The sequence below is a fragment of the Sorex fumeus genome, unplaced genomic scaffold (assembly GCF_029834395.1).
Source record: "Sorex fumeus unplaced genomic scaffold, SorFum_2.1 ptg000296l, whole genome shotgun sequence".
In the NCBI taxonomy this organism is placed as follows: Eukaryota; Metazoa; Chordata; class Mammalia; order Eulipotyphla; family Soricidae; genus Sorex; species Sorex fumeus.
In genome coordinates, this window is record NW_026606353.1 from 43,742 (window position 1) to 62,442 (window position 18,701).

The following is an 18,701-nucleotide window of genomic DNA, read 5'->3' on the forward strand; positions in this document are numbered from 1 at the left end:
AAAAAAAAAAACCAAATAAATAAATAAAAGAGAACATATTGAGTGACAAGATGCTTCGACACAGTCATGAAATAGGAAAGTTCCCTGCAAAGTAGCAGAGGAGAAAAAAAAACAAACAAAACTCCCCCGTTTGGGCAGAAACTAAGTGGAATGCGGTTCATTATTTTTCTGGCCTTGCTTCTTTATTTTATTTCGTTTAATCTTAATATTTTATTTTGGTTTTCGGGCCACACCTGGGGGTTATTCCTGGCGGTTCTGGGGGGGTGTTGACCCGATGGGGTTCAAACTTCATCAAACACCCCAGGCAAGCGTCCAGCCCATTCATTTACGTTGATTTTTATAGAAAAACTCTGAGTTTTCTTTTTTTTTTTGGCCTTCGTAGATAAGTGACAAGAAAGAGAGATTGCAATTTTTAAATTTATGTAATTAATTTTTTTCAAAAAAAAAAAATTTTCAAAGAAAAAAAAGCTGCCCCCAAGTTCCCGGTCACTGACTTTCTTCCCTTATTTTAAATAAATTTTTAAAACTTAATTTATTTTTAAATAATAATTATATAATATAATATAATAATTATATTTAATTATATAGTTATATATTTTATATATTTATTATATATTTATATTTAATTATATTCAATTATATGATAATTATATTAATATATTATAATTATATTATATAATTATACAATTATGTAATTATTATATAATAATTATATAATTATATAATAATAATAAACAATACGAGGTACAGTTATAGACTTACACATAATTTATTTTTTAAATTTATTTGTTTTTTAAATTTTTTAAAAATTTATTTATTCATTTTTTAAATTTATTCATTGATTTTTAAAAATTTTTTTTAAAATTTTTAAAAAATTTATTTATTTATTTAAAAAATTTTTTTAATGTTTTTTTTTATGAGTGAATCACCAGGAGATGGGGAACGGGCACTGGAGAAGGCAAAGATTTTTTACAGAGCCCGCCCGCCCGCCCTCCTGCTGGCGACCTTTGACCTTAGCTAGGGTCCAGTTCCTTCTCCCTTGTCTGCAAGGACCCCGGGCTCTAGGCAGAATCGCTGGTCTTGGGAGGAACTGCACGGTTCCCTCTCGTTTTGTTATGCTAATCCAGAGGCCCTGGGGAAGAAGATTGGGAGGTGGGTAGGGGGTCCGGTTGCCCAGGCAACCGAGCCAGGCATGAGTAGCGAGGGGGAGGGGGATGGAATTTAGTCTGGCCCCGCCCCAGTGGGGGGGGATTTGATGGAGGAGGTGGTTGGTATTCATCCCTGCCTGATGCAGGAACACCAGGATAGATCATGTCATGAAAATCTCCAAAGATTCCCCCCTCATCCTCAAAAAAAAGATGAAGTTTCGTGACTTTCCAGGTTAGAGAATTGGGAATTTGGGGGAAGGGCTGGGCACCCCCCACCCAGCAGTGAATGGAAAGTTTTATTTTATTATTATTATTATTTTGTTGTTTTTTTTTTTGGGTCCCACCTGGCGATGCTCAGGGCTGACTCCTGGCTCTGCACTTACCCCTGGCGGTGCTTGGGGGACCCTAGGGGATGCTGGGAATCGAACCCGGTTCGGCCGCGTGTCTTTTTGTCCCCTTCTGCATCCGTCCACCCCTCTGACCTCCTGCGCATTGCGGGTGGATGACGGAAATTGGGGGCCCATGGCCGGCGGCCGTGTGATGGTCAAGGTCAGAATGAACAACCAGGGGTTGATTAAAAAAAAAAAACAGAGACTGGGGGAACGGCCAGCCTGGCCTTTAGAAAGCCCACTGGCCTCAGCTGGAAATGCAGTGACCACCTGTAACTGCATCTGCTTCGAGAGGAACGGCCAGCCTGGCCTTTAGAAAGCCCGCTGGCCTCAGCTGGGAATGCAGTGACCACCTGTAACTGCATCTGCTTCGAGAGGAACGGCCAGCCTGGCCTTTAGAAAGCCCACTGGCCTCAGCTGGAAATGCAGTGACCACCTGTAACTGCATCTGGCTCGAGAGGGAGCCTCGGTTGAGAAGTGACCGTTCACTTGCAGTGTATTTTCCTAAGGAAGGGACCCCAGTGGGACACAATTTCAGCCGTCGTGGACTGTCAGGCGTTACAGTGGTCCAGCCCCCTATGCTACCACTGGCGTCCACTCCCCGCCACCGGGTGTCCCCAACTTCCTGCCCGCTGCAGCCAGACTGACCCCTTTGTCGAACCCTTTCCTGAGTTCGGTGCTTGTGTTTGGAGTCGCGTTGGCCGGGTTTTCAGCTCTGGGGTTGGGACACATGGCTGGACCCCCCAACGTCCACACTGCCCAGGTCCTCAAGGCCTCCCAGCTGCCCCCAAGTTCCCGGTCACTGACTTTCTTCCCTTATAAACTATTTTCCCCCCAGGAAGATTCCCAGGAGTGCTCCATGCCCAGTGCTCTGGGGCTCGATCCCGGAATTCTTTGTCCGTCCTCCGAAGGGTTGGCGTCATACCCACCCCCGGTGCAGAGTGTCCTGTCCAGTGCCGGCTGGACGGGGTGGGGAGTGCCCTGACGCCGCCTCCCTCTCCTTGCAGAAGTCTACGACCCGCCCCGGAACATCTCCGTGAACTGCAGTTCCGCGCACTGCCTGGTGCAGTGGCGCAAGCCCAGGACGCGGCGGCCGCAGGGCGACCTGGAGTTCCAGTACCAGATACGGCTGCGGAGGCCGGTGGGTGGGGCCGGGGGGCAGCGGGGGGAGTGGGCGGGGCCACCCCAGGGCCTCCCTGTCCCTCCGTCCGGCTGTCCTGCTGTCCGTCCGGCTGTCATCTGCCCAACAGTCCATCTGTCCGTCCCTCTGTCATGTATCTATGCACCCATCTGTCTGTCCATCCGTCACCTGTCCACCCGTCCATCTGTCCGTCCATCCGTCATCTCCCTATCCACGCATCTGTCCATCTGTCCATCTGTCCAACGGTCCATCTGTCCGTCCCTCTGTCATGTAACTATCCACCCATCTGTCCAGCTGTCCATCTGTCCATCCACCTGTCATCTATCCACCCATCCGTCTGATGGTCCATCTGCCCAACAGTCCATCTGTCCACCCGTCTGTCATCCGTCCAGCTGTCCATCTGTCTGTCCATCATCTGTCATCCGTCCAACTGTCCACTTGTCCACCCATCTGTCATCCGTCCAACTGTCCATCTGTCTGTCCTTCTGTCATCCGTCCAACTGTCCATCTGTCTGTCCTTCTGTCATCCGTCCTACTGTCCACTTGTCCACCCATCTGTCACCCGTCCAACTGTCCATCTGTCCATCCCTCTGCCATCTGTCCAACAGTCCATCTGTCCGTCCATCTGTCACGTATCCGTCCACCCATCTGTCTGTCTGTCCGTCCTTCTGTCTGTCCCCTCATCATCTGTCCGTCTGTCCATCCATCTGTCATCTATCCACTGATCTGTCCATCTGTCCGTCCGCCTGTCATCTCTCCAACTGTCCATCTATCCTTCTGCCATCTGACTATCCACCCATTGGTCCGTCTGTCCATTCATCTGCCACCTGTCCAACAGTCCATCTGTCTGTCCATCTGTCATGTATCTTTCCATCCATTCGTCTGTCTGTCTGTCTGTCCGTCCATCATCTATCCACTCATCTGTCCATCTGTCCATGCATTTGTCATCTCTGTCCATCTGCCATTCGTCCAACTGTCCATCTGTCCACCCATCTGTCATCCGTCCAACTGTCCATCTGTCTGTCCATCTGCCATCTGTCCAATTGTCCATCTGTCCATCCATCTGTTGTCCAACTGTCCATCTGTCCACCCGTCTGTCATCGACCAACTGTCCATCTGTCCACCCGTCCGTCATCTGTCCATCTGTCCATCTGTCCACCCGTCCGTCATCTGTCCATCTGTCCGTCTGTCCACCCTTCTGTCATCCATCCAACTGTACATCTGTCTGTCCATCTGCCATCTGTCCAATTGTCCATCTGTCCATCCATCTGTTGTCCAACTGTCCATCTGTCCACCCATCTGTCATCCGACCAACTGTCCATCTGTCCACCCATCTGTCATCTGTCCATCTGTCTGTCTGTCCACCCATCTGTCATCTGTCCATCTGTCCATCTGTCCAACCATCTGTCATCCATCCAACTGTCTGTCTGTCCATTCATCTGTCATCCGTCCAAATGTCCATCTGTCCACCCGTCTGTGATCTATCCATCAGTCCATCTGTCTGTCCATCTGTCATCCATCCATCGGTCCATCTGTCCATCCATCTGTTATCCATCCAACTGTTCATCTGTCCACCCATCTGTCATCCATCCATCAGTCCATCTGTCCATCCATCTGTCATTCATCCAACTGTCCATCTGTCTGCCCATCTGCCATCTGTCTATCTGTCCATCCGTCTGTCATTCATCCAACTGTCCATCTGTCTGCCCATCTGCCATCTGTCCGTCTGTCCACCCATCTGTCATCCATCCATCAGTCCATCTGTCCACCCGTATGTCATCTATCCAACTGTCCATCTGTCTGTCCATCTGTCATCCGTCCATCCAATGGTCCATCTGTCTATCCGTCTGCCATCTGTCCATCTGTCCACCCATCAGTCCATCTGTCCATCCATCTGTCATCTGTCCATCAGTGCAGCTGTCCGTCCATCTGCCATCCGTGCAATGGTCCTTCTGTCTGTCCATCTGTCATCCATCCAATGGTTCATCTGTCCATCCATCTGTTGTCCAACTGTCCATCTGTTCACCCGTCTGTCATCCGTCCATGTGTCCATTTGTCTGTCCATCTGTCATCCTTCCAATGGTCCATCTGTCCGTCCATCTGCCGTCCGTGCAATGGTCCATCTGTCTGTCCATCTGTCATCCATCCAATGGTCCGTCTTTCCACCCATCTGTCATCTGTCCAACGGTCCATCTGCCCATCCATCTGTCGTTCAACTGTCCATCTGTCCACCCGTCTGTCATCCGTCCAACTTTCCATCTGTCCATTCATCTGTTGTCCAACTGTCCATCTGTCCATCTGTCTGTCATCCATCCAACTTTCCATCTGTCCATCCATCTGTTGTCCAACTGTCCATCTGTCCACCCATCTGTCATCCGTCCAACGGTCCATCTGTCCGTCCATCTGTCATTCGTCCAACGGTCCATCTGTCCGTCCATCTGCCATCCGTCCAACGGTCCATCTGTCCATCCATCTGCCATCCGTCCAACGGTTCATCTGTCCATCCATCTGCCATCCGTCCAACGGTCCATCTGTCCATCCATCTGCCATCCGTCCAACGGTCCATCTGTCCATCCATCTGCCATCCGTCCAACGGTTCATCTGTCCATCCATCTTCTCATCTGTCCGTCTTTCCACCCGTCTGTCATCCATCCAACGGGCCATCTGTCCGTCCATCTGCCATCCGTGCAATGGTCCTTCTGTCTGTCCATCTGTCATCCATCCAATGGTCCATCTGTCCACCCAACTATTGTCCAACTGTCCATCAGTCCACCCATCTGTCATCCATCCAACTTTCCATCTGTCCACCCATCTGTCATCCGTCCAACTGTCTATCTGTCTGTCCATCTGTCATTCGTCCAACGGTTCATCTGTCCATCCATCTTCCCATCTGTCCGTCTTTCCACCCGTCTGTCATCCGTCCAACTTTCCATCTGTCCATTCATCTGTTGTCCAACTGTCCATCTGTCCATCTGTCTGTCATCCATCCAACTTTCCATCTGTCCATCCATCTGTCATCCAACTGTCCATCTGTCCACCCATCTGTCATCCGTCCAACGGTCCATCTGTCCGTCCATCTGTCATCTGTCCAACGGTCCATCTGTCCGTCCATCTGCCATCCGTCCAACGGTTCATCTGTCCATCCATCTTCTCATCTGTCCGTCTTTCCACCCGTCTGTCATCCGTCCAACTTTCCATCTGTCCATTCATCTGTTGTCCAACTGTCCATCTGTCCATCTGTCTGTCATCCATCCAACTTTCCATCTGTCCATCCATCTGTCATCCAACTGTCCATCTGTCCACCCATCTGTCATCCGTCCAACGGTCCATCTGTCCGTCCATCTGTCATCTGTCCAACGGTCCATCTGTCCGTCCATCTGCCATCCGTCCAACGGTTCATCTGTCCATCCATCTTCTCATCTGTCCGTCTTTCCACCCGTCTGTCATCCATCCAACGGGCCATCTGTCCGTCCATCTGCCATCCGTGCAATGGTCCTTCTGTCTGTCCATCTGTCATCCATCCAATGGTCCATCTGTCCACCCAACTATTGTCCAACTGTCCATCAGTCCACCCATCTGTCATCCATCCAACTTTCCATCTGTCCACCCATCTGTCATCCGTCCAACTGTCTATCTGTCTGTCCATCTGTCATTCGTCCAACGGTTCATCTGTCCATCCATCTTCCCATCTGTCCGTCTTTCCACCCGTCTGTCATCCGTCCAACTTTCCATCTGTCCATTCATCTGTTGTCCAACTGTCCATCTGTCCATCTGTCTGTCATCCATCCAACTTTCCATCTGTCCATCCATCTGTCATCCAACTGTCCATCTGTCCACCCATCTGTCATCCGTCCAACGGTCCATCTGTCCGTCCATCTGTCATCTGTCCAACGGTCCATCTGTCCGTCCATCTGCCATCCGTCCAACGGTTCATCTGTCCATCCATCTTCTCATCTGTCCGTCTTTCCACCCGTCTGTCATCCGTCCAACTTTCCATCTGTCCATTCATCTGTTGTCCAACTGTCCATCTGTCCATCTGTCTGTCATCCATCCAACTTTCCATCTGTCCATCCATCTGTCATCCAACTGTCCATCTGTCCACCCATCTGTCATCCGTCCAACGGTCCATCTGTCCGTCCATCTGTCATCTGTCCAACGGTCCATCTGTCCGTCCATCTGCCATCCGTCCAACGGTTCATCTGTCCATCCATCTTCTCATCTGTCCGTCTTTCCACCAGTCTGTCATCCATCCAACGGGCCATCTGTCCGTCCATCTGCCATCCGTGCAATGGTCCTTCTGTCTGTCCATCTGTCATCCATCCAATGGTCCATCTGTCCACCCAACTATTGTCCAACTGTCCATCAGTCCACCCATCTGTCATCCATCCAACTTTCCATCTGTCCATCCATCTGTCATCCAACTGTCCATCTGTCCACCCATCTGTCATCCGTCCAACTGTCTATCCGTCTGTCCATCTGTCATCCGTCCAACGGTCCATCTGTCTGTCCATCTGTCATTCGTCCAACGGTTCATCTGTCCATCCATCTTCCCATCTGTCCGTCTTTCCACCCATCTGTCATCCATCCAACTGTCCATCTGTCCACCCATCTGTCATCCGTCCAACTTTCCATCTGTCCATCCATCTGTCATCCAACTGTCCATCTGTCCACCCGTCTGTCATCCGTCCAACTGCCCATCTGTCCGTCCATCTGCCACCCGTCCAACTGCCCATCTGTCCGTCCATCTGTCATCTGTCCAACGGTCCATCTGTCCATCCATCTGCCATCCGTGCAATGGCCCTTCTGTCCATCCGTCTGTCATCCGTCCAACTGTCCATCTGTCCGTCCATCTGTCATCTGTCCAACGGTCCATCTGTCCGTCCATCTGCCATCCGTGCAATGGTCCTTCTGTCCGTCCGTCTGTCATCCGTCCAACTGTCCATCTGTCCGTCCATCTGTCATCCGTCCAACTGTCCACTTGTCCACCCATCTGTCATCCGTCCAACTGTCCATCTGTCTGTCCTTCTGTCGTCCGTCCAACTGTCCATCTGTCCGTCCATCTGTCATCCGTCCAACGGTCCATCTGTCCGTCCATCTGTCATCCGTCCAACTGTCCATCTGTCCGTCCATCTGTCATCTGTCCAACGGTCCATCTGTCCGTCCATCTGTCATCCGTCCAACGGTCCATCTGTCCATCCGTCTGCCATCCGTCCAACTGTCCATCTGTCCACCCATCTGTCATCCGTCCAACTGTCCATCTGTCCGTCCATCTGCCACCCGTCCAACGGTCCATCTGTCTGTCCATCTTCCATCCGCCCAACGGTCCATCTGTCCGTCCATCTGTCATGCATTGGTCCATCCATCCGTCTGCCCACCCACCCCCCCACCCACCCCCCTCCACTCGTCGGTCCGTCCGTCCATCCGTCTGTCCAGGGGCCCTGCCCTGCCTGGGGGTGGCGGGTGGACGGGGGACAGGCCTGGACCAACACCCTCGTCCCCTGCCGTGTTTTCCAGAGCGAACCCGCCGGGCACACCCAGGTGAGTCCCCACAGCAAACCCAGGACCAACCTCGCCCGCCCCCGGCCGGGCGCGACGTCCACCCCTGCGTTGGCCGAGGGCACCTGCACGCAGTGTAGACGGAGGGGGGAGGTGTCTGCCTGCCTGCAGTGTAGACAAACGGGGGGGGGGGTTGTGTCTGCCTGCATGCAGTGTAGACAGGAGGGGCTTGTGTCTTCCTGCGTGCAGTGTAGACGGAAGGTGCTGTGTTCTATGACAGCGGCGTCCGTCTACACCGGACATCCTGGCCACAACCCTGGGACCCAGTGTAGACCCAGGATCCTGACCCTTGCCCCATGCACCCTCACCGGTGTAGACCAGGATCCTGACCCTTGTTTCATACACCCTCACCGGTATAGACCAGGATCCTGACTCTTACCCCCTATAGCCTCACCAGTGTAGACCATAAATCCTGACTCTTGCTCCTGACACCCTCGCCAGTGTAGACCCAGGATCCTGAGCCTCCTCGGTGCCCACTTGTGCCCAGTGTCCACCAGGATCCTAACGCCCTGCCCCATCCTCACCACACCCAGTGTAGACCAGGAATCCCGACTCTTATACCATGCCCATTGTACCCAAGATAGGTCAACGTACTGACCCTACCCTGTGACTACTTGCACCCAGTGTAGACCCCTCTCTGACCCTGAGCCATGCTCCCTGCACTCAGTGTAGACCAGAACCCCCATGACCACTTGCACCCAGTGTAGACCCGTCTCTGACCCTGCACCATGCTCCCAACACTCAGTGTAGACCCAGATTCCACCCTCATGACCACTTGCAGCCAGTGTAGACCTGTCTCTGACCCTGAGCCATGCTCCCTGTCCCCTGTGTAGACCAGGATCCCCCGACCCACATGAGCACCTGCACCCAGTGTAGACCCCTCTCTGATCCTGCACCATGCTCCCTACCCTCAGTGTAGACCCAAACTCCCACCCCCACGACCACTTACATCCAGTGTAGACTCTTCTCGGACCTGACCCATACTCCCTGCACCCCGTGTAGACCTGAACCCAACCCCCATGACCACTTCCACCCAGTGTAGACCCGTCTCTGACCCTGCACCATGCTCCCAACACGCAGTGTAGACCCAGATTCCACCCTCATGACCACTTGCAGCCAGTGTAGACCTGTCTCTGACCCTGAGCCATGCTCCCTGTCCCCCGTGTAGACCAGGATCGATCCCCCGACCCACATGAGCACCTGCACCCAGTGTAGACCCCTCTCTGATCCTGCGCCATGCTCCCGAAACTCAGAGTCACCCAACCCTCACCCCTAAGACGACTTCCACCCAGTGTAGACGCCTCTCGGACTCTAAGCCATGCTCTCTACACTCAGTGTAGACCCAAACCTCCTATCCCCAAGACCACTTGCAGCCAGTGTAGACCCACCTCTGACCCTCCACCATGCTCTCTACACTCAGTATAGACCTGAACTCCCTACCCCCACAACCAGTTGCACCCAGTGTAGACCCCTCTCTGATCTTGCAACAAGCTCCCTACACTCAGTGTAGACCTGAACCCCCCTACCCCCATGACCAGTTGCACCCAGTGTAGACCCCTCTCTGATCCTGCAACAAACTCCCTACACTCAGTGTAGACCTGAACCCCCTACCCCCATGACCAGTTGCACCCAGTGTAGACCCCTCTCTGATCCTGCAACAAACTCCCTACACTCAGTGTAGACTTGAACCCCCTACCCCCATGACCAGTTGCACCCAGTGTAGACCCCTCTCTGATCCTGCACCATGCTCCCTACCCTCAGTGTAGACCCAAACTCCCACCCCCACGACCACTTACATCCAGTGCAGACTCTTCTCAGACCCTGACCCATACTCCCTGCACCCCGTGTAGACCTGAACCCAACCCCCATGGCCACTTGCACCCAGTGTAGACCCGTTTCTGGCCCTGCACCATGCTCCCAACACTCAGTGTAGACCCAGATTCCACCCTCATGACCACTTGCACCCCGTGTAGACCTGAACCCAACCCCCATGACCACTTGCACCCAGTGTAGACCCGACTCTGACCCTGCAACATGCTCCCAACACACAGTGTGTAGACCCAGATTCCACCCTCATGACCACTTGCAGCCAGTGTAGACCTGTCTTTGACCCTGAGCCATGCTCCCTGTCCCCCGTGTAGACCAGGATTCCCCAATCCACATGAGCACCTGCACCCAGTGTAGACCCCTATCTGATCCTGCACCATGCTCCCTACCCTCAGTGTAGACCCAAACTCCCACCCCCACGACCACTTACATCCAGTGTAGACTCTTCTTAGACCCTGACCCATACTCCCTGCACCCCGTGTAGACCTGAACCCAACCCCCATGACCACTTGCAGCCAGTGTAGACCCGTCTCCGGCCCTGCACCATGCTCCCAACACACAGTGTAGACCCAGATTCCACCCTCATGACCACTTGCACCCCGTGTAGACCTGAACCCAACCCCCATGACCACTTGCACCCAGTGTAGACCCGTCTCTGGCCCTGCACCATGCTCCCAACACTCAGTGTAGACCCAGATTCCACCCTCATGACCACTTGCAGCCAGTGTAGACCCGTCTCCGAACTTACACGTTGTCCCTACACTCGGTGTAGACCCGAATCCCACCCTGCCCCGTGTCTTCCGCCTCTGCCGTCCACACCGGGGGCCCTGTGCAGCCTTTTCCTCACAGATCGACATCTCAGGGGACGAGGGGAACCAGTACGAGCTGCCGGGACCCCGAGGCCGGCTGAGCCTGCAGATGAGAAGTGCCAATGCCCGCCTCGAGCCGGGAGACCCCTGGGGGGTCTGGAGCCACCCGCTGCCCTTCGGTATGAGGAGGAGGAGGAAGAGGAAGAGGAGGAGGAGGAGGGACCTCAGCCCCCGGGGGCCCTGGTCCGGTCTGAGCGCCGCTCCCCTCGTCCCAGCTGGGGGAAGGAAGCGTCAGAAGTCTTGGCCCGGGGAGAGACCCCCCAGCCAGGAGGGGGCAGTTTTGGGAGCTCGGAAGGGGACGCAGGGAACTGGTGGGGCCAACAGTCATTTCATTTCATTTTTATTGTTATTATTATTTATTTATTATTATTTTTATTTTATTTTTAAATCAAATTTAATTTTTTATTTAATTTTAATTTTATTTAGATTTATTTTTTTACTTATTTTTTATTTTTATTTATTTATTATTTATTTAGTTTTATTATTATTTATTTATTATTTAAAATCATTTATTATTTATTTAGTTTTTATTTATTATTTCTATTTATTTAGTTTTATTTATTATTTATTTTTATTTATTTATTTATTTTTATTTATTTATTATTCATTTAGTTTTATTTATTATTTATTATTTATATTTATTTATTATTTATTTAGTTTTTATTTTATATTTATTTATTATTCATTTAATTTTATTTATTATTTATTTATTATTTATATTTATTTATTATTTATTTATTATTTTTATTTATTTATTATTTATTTAGTTTTTATTTTATATTTATTTATTATTCATTTAGTTTTATTTATTATTTATTTATTATTTATATTTATTTATTATTTATTTATTTTTTATTTTATATTTATTTATTATTCATTTAGTTTTATTTATTATTTATTTATTATTTATATTTATTTATTATTTATTTATTATTTTTATTTATTTATTATTTATTTAGTTTTTATTTTATATTTATTTATTATTCATTTAGTTTTATTTATTATTTATTTATTATTTATATTTATTTATTATTTATTTATTATTTTTATTTATTTATTATTTATTTAGTTTTTATTTTATATTTATTTATTATTCATTTAGTTTTATTTATTATTTATTTATTATTTATATTTATTTATTATTTATTTATTTTTATTTTATATTTATTTATTATTTATTTAGTTTTATTATTATTTATTTATTATTTAAAATCATTTATTATTTATTTAGTTTTATTTATTATTTATATTTATTTAGTTTTATTTATTATTTATTTTTATTTATTTTTATTTATTTATTTATTTTTATTTATTTATTATTCATTTAGTTTTATTTATTATTTATTTATTATTTATATTTATTTATTATTTATTTTTTTATTTTATATTTATTTATTATTCATTTAGTTTTATTTATTATTTATATTTATTTATTGTTTATTTATTTTTTATTTTATATCTATTTATTATTTATTTAGTTTTATTCATTATTTATTTTTATTTATATTTATTTATTATTTATTTTTATTTTTATTTTTATTTATTTAGTTTTTATTTATTATTTATATTTATTTATTATTTATTTAGTTTTTAATTGATTATTTATATTTATTATTTATTTAGTTTTATTTATTATTTATATTTATTTATTATTTATATTTATTTATTATCTATTTATTTTATTTTATATCTATTTATTATTTATTTAGTTTTATTTATCATTTATTTTTATTTATTTTCATTTATTATTTATTTTATTTATATTTATTATCTATTTAGTTTTATTCATTATTTCTATTTATTCATTATTTATTTTAATTTATTATTTATATTTATTTATATTTATCTATTTATTTATTTTTATTTATTATTTATTTTTATTTATTATTTATGTATCATTTATTTACTTTTATTTATTACTTATATTTATTATTCATTTCTATTTATTTATTATTTATTTGTTCTTATTTATTATTTATTTTTATTTTTGTTTTAATAATAGATCTGTTTATTTTATTTTTAATTTAATTTTTACTGTTATTTATTATTTTTATTATTTATTTATTTGCTCGAGCGGGCCCAGTAACGTCTCCATTGGAGACTTTGTTATTACTGTGTCTGGCATATCGAATACTCTCGGTAGCTTGCCGGGCTCTCCGAGAGGGGCGGAGGAATCGAACTCGGGTCCGCCATGTTGGCTGCGTGCAAGGCAGATGCCTATTTTAACCTGGAGTGATAGCACTGCAGGGAGAGCAGGGAGGAGGTTTGCCTGGCACGCGGCCGACCCGGGTTCGAGTCCTCCGTCCCTCTCAGAGAGCCACTCGGCCAGCTCCCGAGAGGATCCCGCCCACACGGCGGAGCCTGGCCAGCTCCCCGTGGCGTCTACGCGATGCCAAACACAGTGACAACAAGTCTCGCCACGGAGACGTGCCTGGTGCCCGCGGGAGGACAGTGACACAGTGCAATTTTGATATTTATCATGATATTGATCACCTAAATTAATATTATTAATTAATTATATGGATCATTCGATACATTAATGTAAACTAGGTTGCATTAATTCCAATCGTGCTGATTCTATTAATCACATTCTATACCGATTAATTATATGGACGTTAGTGAACAGCAAATATTCACTGATATTGATCTAGATGGGCTGGAGCACAGTGGGGAGGGCCTTTTCCTGGCACACGGCCGACCCGGGTTCGATTCCTCCGTCCCTCTCGGAGAGCCCGGCCAGCTCCCGAGATGATCCCGCCCGCATGGCAGAGCCCGGCAAGCTCCCCGTGGCGTCTCCGAGATGCCAGACACAGTCACAACAAGTCTCACCATGGAGACGTGCCTGGTGCCCGCTCGAGCCAATCGATAAACAGAGGGAGGACCATGCTCTATTATTGATTATTAATTCTGAGGCAAGGAACAGCGTAAGAACTTGTTATTATTATTATTATTGATTATTGATTATTAACAAGTCTCAGCATGGAGATGTGCCTGGTGCCCGCTCGAGCCAATCGAACAACAACGAGAGGACAGTGGTAGACAGGGACAGTGAGATCGAGACTCTTACAAAAAGCGGTTCCTGATTGGGCTTACGTCCTCCAGGGTTCCAACCCCCATCCCTTCACCAGGACACGGTTCCCAGCACCAGGGACCCCAGGGTCCCTCCCATCACCCCCACCCCACCCCACGTCCAGCCTGCCTCGATGGCACCGGTGTCCGATGGTGACCTGGTGGCTCTGTCTGGTGGCCAGAGCAGAGTCCACTGAGGCTCCCTGTGTCCGACGCCCACTTCTCCTGCTCCATCCTCAGGCCACGAAGAGCCAGTGTCCAGCCTGGTGTATGTGTACTTCCCCGTGGTGCTGGGGACCCTGGTGTGTGGCTGCCTCCTCCTGTTTGTGTGTAGCAGGTAAGCCCGCAGGGGGCGGTGGGCGTGCGGGCACAGGGACTGGTCACTGCAACACATCAGGAGGGCAAAACTCAAGCCTTGGCTGGCTGGGGGACCCTTGCTCCGAGTTGATGGACTTTCGCCTGCCTGGAATCTGTCTCTCTTCCCGGTTCGCCAAAGGGAGAACTTCCAAACCATGGTGGGGGGTGTTTGTTTGTTAGCTAAGCAAAAGACCCCCTCCCCGCACAATGCAGTCACCACAGTCACCAAGCTCCGGGGAAAATCCATCCACAGTGGCGGTGAAATCTGAGCTCTCCGCAGGAGGCGTCCTTGGGGCCAGCGTAGCTGGTCCCACCGTCCAGGAGTTCCTCTGACTCTGTTCCCATCTCTAGATTCCTGGGGACCTCCACGCTGTTCTCACGCATCCCGCAAGTCAGAGATAAGTTGAACGATGGCCAGGAGGTGGACCAGCAGGTAAACACCAGGGGCGGGCACAGAACCCTGGAAGTGACCCTCCGTGGACGCCATGTCCACCACAGAGAGCCACCGAGGCACCAGAGGAGGTGCTGGCATCCTGGGAACCACTCGGGGCTGTTCTGGGGGTGGGGCGGGGTTGTCTGAGATTCTCTCTCTCTCTGGAAACTGTGTCTGCAGAGATGGGAGTGAAGGGGAGATGGGGAGAAGGAGGAAGAGTGAGGAAGAATGAGGAAGAAGGGAGGAGAGAAGAGAGACAGAGGAACAGAGAATTGATGAGTTGATGATGGGTCATTGATGGGTGGACCAGTGATGATCAAATAGACTGGATGATGGATGGATGGATGGATGGATGGATGGATGGATGGATGGAAGGATGGATGGATGGATGGGTGGATGGATGGATGGATGGATGGATGGATGGATGGATGGATGGTGGAGGGATGGATGGGTAGATGGGTGGATGGATGGGTGGGTGGATAGGTGGATGGATAGATGGGTGGATGGATGGATGGATAGGTGGGTGGATGGATGGGTGAATTGATGGATGGATAGGTGGATGGATGGATGATGGATGGGTGAATGGGTAGGTGGGTGAGTGGGTGGGTGGATGGATGGATGGGTGGATGAGTGGATGAATGGATGGATGGTGGATGGATGGATGGATGGATGGATAGATGGGTGGATGGGTAGGTGGGTGGGTGGATGGATGCATGGATTGGTGGATCGGTGGATAGATGGATGGGTGGATGAATGGATGAGTGGGTGGGTGGATGGATGGGTGGGTGGGTGGTGGATAGATGCATGGATGAGTGGATGGATGGATGGATGGATGGATAGATGGATAGGTGGGTTGATAGGTGGATGGATGGATGGGGGTGTGGATGGATGGATGAATGGATGGGTGCGTGGATGGTTAGATGGGTAGATGGATGGGTGGTAGATGGATGGATGGATGAATAGATTAATGGATTGGTGGATAGATAGATGGAGAGGTGGATAGGTGGATGGATGGATGGATGGGTGGATGGATGGATGGATGGAGAGATGGATGAATGGGTGGATGGATGAATGGATGGGTGGATGGATGTATGGGTGGGTGGATGAGTAGATGGATGGGTAGATAGGTGTATGTATGGGTGGAGGGGTGGATGGATGAATGGGTGGGTGGATAGATGGATGTATAGATGGATGGATGGATGGATGGATGGATGGATGGATGATGGATGGGTGGGTGGATGGGTGGATGAATGGATGGATGGATGGATGGGTGGATGGATGGATCGATGGGTGGATGGATGGATAGATGGGTGGATGGATGGGTGGGTGGATGGGTGGATGGATGGAAGGATTGATGATGGATGGATGGATGGATGGATGAGTGGATGGGTGGGTGGATGGATGGATGACAGTCGATGAAGATAATTGCATAATGACAAGTGAATATTGGTTGATGTTGGGTGGATGGACAGATGGGAAGATGGTGGATAACTGAAGGATGGACAGATGACAATGAATCGGCAATGGATGGGTGACAGTGGACAATGATGACTGCATTAATGGATAAGCAGTGGGACGGATGTCATTCGGATGATGGTGAATTGGTGGGCCGAAGAATGGATGGAGAGTTAAATATGTAAGCACTGTGTGTGTGTGTCTGTGTGAGCAGCAGAGAGAGACAAATGCAGGTAGATTTCCAGAAAGACTTGGAGAAGGGGCTGGAGCGATAGCCCAGCGGGGAGGGGATTTGCCTTGGACACGGCCAACCCGGGTTCGATTCCCAGCTTCCCACAGGGTCCCCTGAGCACCGCCAGGAGTCACTCCTGAGTGCAGAGCCAGGAGGAACCCTGAGCATCGCCAGGTGGGACCTGAAAAGAAATAAAAGAAAGAAAGAGGAGAAAGAAGAAAGAAAGAAAGAAAGAGGAAGGAAGGAAGGAAGGAAGGAAGGAAGGAAGAGAAAGAAGGAAGGAAGGAAGGAAGGAAGGAGAGAGAGAAAGAAAGAAAGAAAGAAAGAAGAAAGAAAGAAAGAAAGAAAGAAGAAGAGAAGGAAGGAGGAAGGAAGGAAGGAAGGAGGAAGGAAGGAAGGAAGGAAGGAAGAAGGAAGGAAGGAAGGAAGGAAGGAAGGAAGCGAGGGCGCACCCGAGTTCAATTCCTCCACCCCGCTCGGCCAGCTCCCGAGAGGATCCCGCCCGCCCGGTGGCAGAGCCTGGCCAGCTCCCCGTGCGTCTCCGAGATGCCAAACACAGTCACCGCGAGTCTCACCGTGGACACGTGACTGGTGCCCGCTCGAGCAAATCGATGAACGACGGGAGGACAGTGACACAGTGCAATTTTGATATTTATCATGATATTGAACACCCTCAATTAACATGATTGATTAATTGTATTATTTATATGAGGTATCAAATATTATATTATTATATTATTGATTATTGGATACATTGATGTTAGCTACATTGTATTCACTGCAGTCGTGTTGATTCTATTAGTGATATTCTACACTAATGAATTATATGGATGTTAAGGAATAGCAAATATCCATTGATATTGATCTCTATGGGCTGGAGCACAGCGGGGAGGGTGTTGGCCTGGCACGTGGCCGACCCGGGTTCGATTCCTCGCCCCTCTCGGAGAGCCCCGGCCAGCTCCCGAGAGGATCCCGCCTGCCCGGTGGCAGAGCCTGGCCAGTTCCCCGTGGCGTCTCCGAGATGCCAAACACAGTCACAGTGAGTCTCACCAGGGAGACGTGCCTGGTGCCCGCTCGAGCCAATCGATGAACAGCGGGAGGACCGTGACCGTGAGAAAAAGGTAGACCTGCCCCGGCCTTGGGGGCCAGAGGGGCGTCCCTGGGCAGAGAATGCGGGAGTCCTCCTTCGGGGGTTCACTCCCCTCCTGACTGTTGTCCTCAGGTCCCCTGGGAGAAGTGTCTGGCCACGGACGGGAAGACGGACAGTGAGCACGTGCTCGTGGTGACCCTTGCAGGAGGAGACGCAGACCCCGCCGTGCCCGGGCGGACCACCAGAGGGCTGACTCCCGTCGGCTCTGAAGACCAGCTGAGTTGCGATGCTTTTGACTTTGGTTATTATTATCTTTTTTTAAGAAAGCGATGGTTTTTTTTTTTTACACAAGGTGTGTGTTGTCTGAGCCCCACCAGGCCCATCCAAAACTTTGCAGTCTCCTTCTCCTTCACTGAGTCCCCCACCTGAGACGGGTGGGGACCTTCGCCCGTCCCGAGGTAGCCACTGCGTTGGGAAACTTGGCTCCCTGCTGCCTCTGACCAGTGATCCTCAGAGGTTCCTTCTGGGTCATGCATTCAGGAATGACTCCTGGCAGTGCTCGGGGGAGCCTAGGGGATGCTGGGACTCGAACCCAGGTCGGCCGCATGCAAGGCAAATGCCCTCCCTGCTGTGCTATTGCTCCAGCCTCTCTCTCTCCTTCCTTCCTTCCTTCCTTCCTTCCTTCCTTCCTTCCTCTCCTCCCTCCCTCCCTCCCTCCCTCCCTTCCTTCTTTCCTCTCTTTCTCTCTCTCTTTCTCTTTCTTTTCTTTCTTTTCGGGGTCCCACCCGGCGATGCTCAGGGCTAACTCCTGGCTCTGCACTCAGGAATCCCTCCTGGTGGTGCTCGGGGGACCCTAGGGGATGCTGGGAATCGAACCCGGGTAGGCCGTGTGCCTCCCCGCTGGGCTATGGCTCCAGCCCCTTCTCTCTCTCTCTCTCTCTCTCTCTCTCTCTCTCTCTCTCTCTCTCTCTCTTCTTTTCACTTGACCTGTCTCTCTCCGTCTCCGTCCCACTCTGCCTCAGTTTCCCCATCTTGGCTGCGTCCCATCTGCGTGACTGCCCTCTCTCTCCGTCTCCGTTGGATTCTTTTTCTCTCCCTGTCAGTCCCTGCACCTGTCCGTCCGTCTGTCCTTCTG

At 49.0% G+C, this 18,701-nt stretch overlaps 1 protein-coding gene across 1 annotated transcript in view; it reads left to right on the plus strand.

Annotated features, from left to right (window-relative positions):
- Positions 1-17,918, plus strand: part of LOC130018856 (granulocyte-macrophage colony-stimulating factor receptor subunit alpha-like) — a gene marked incomplete at its 3' end in the record, with an annotated part of 46,241 nt that extends 28,323 nt beyond the window's left edge. Inside the window, exons 7-12 of the mRNA XM_056109536.1 lie at positions 2,545-2,678; positions 8,193-8,216; positions 10,911-11,049; positions 14,240-14,336; positions 14,708-14,789; positions 17,699-17,918. Of these exons, the coding sequence (XP_055965511.1) occupies positions 2,545-2,678; positions 8,193-8,216; positions 10,911-11,049; positions 14,240-14,336; positions 14,708-14,789; positions 17,699-17,918 (696 nt within the window). The remainder of the gene's footprint in view (positions 1-2,544; positions 2,679-8,192; positions 8,217-10,910; positions 11,050-14,239; positions 14,337-14,707; positions 14,790-17,698) is intronic.
- Positions 17,919-18,701: the final 783 nt, after the last annotated feature.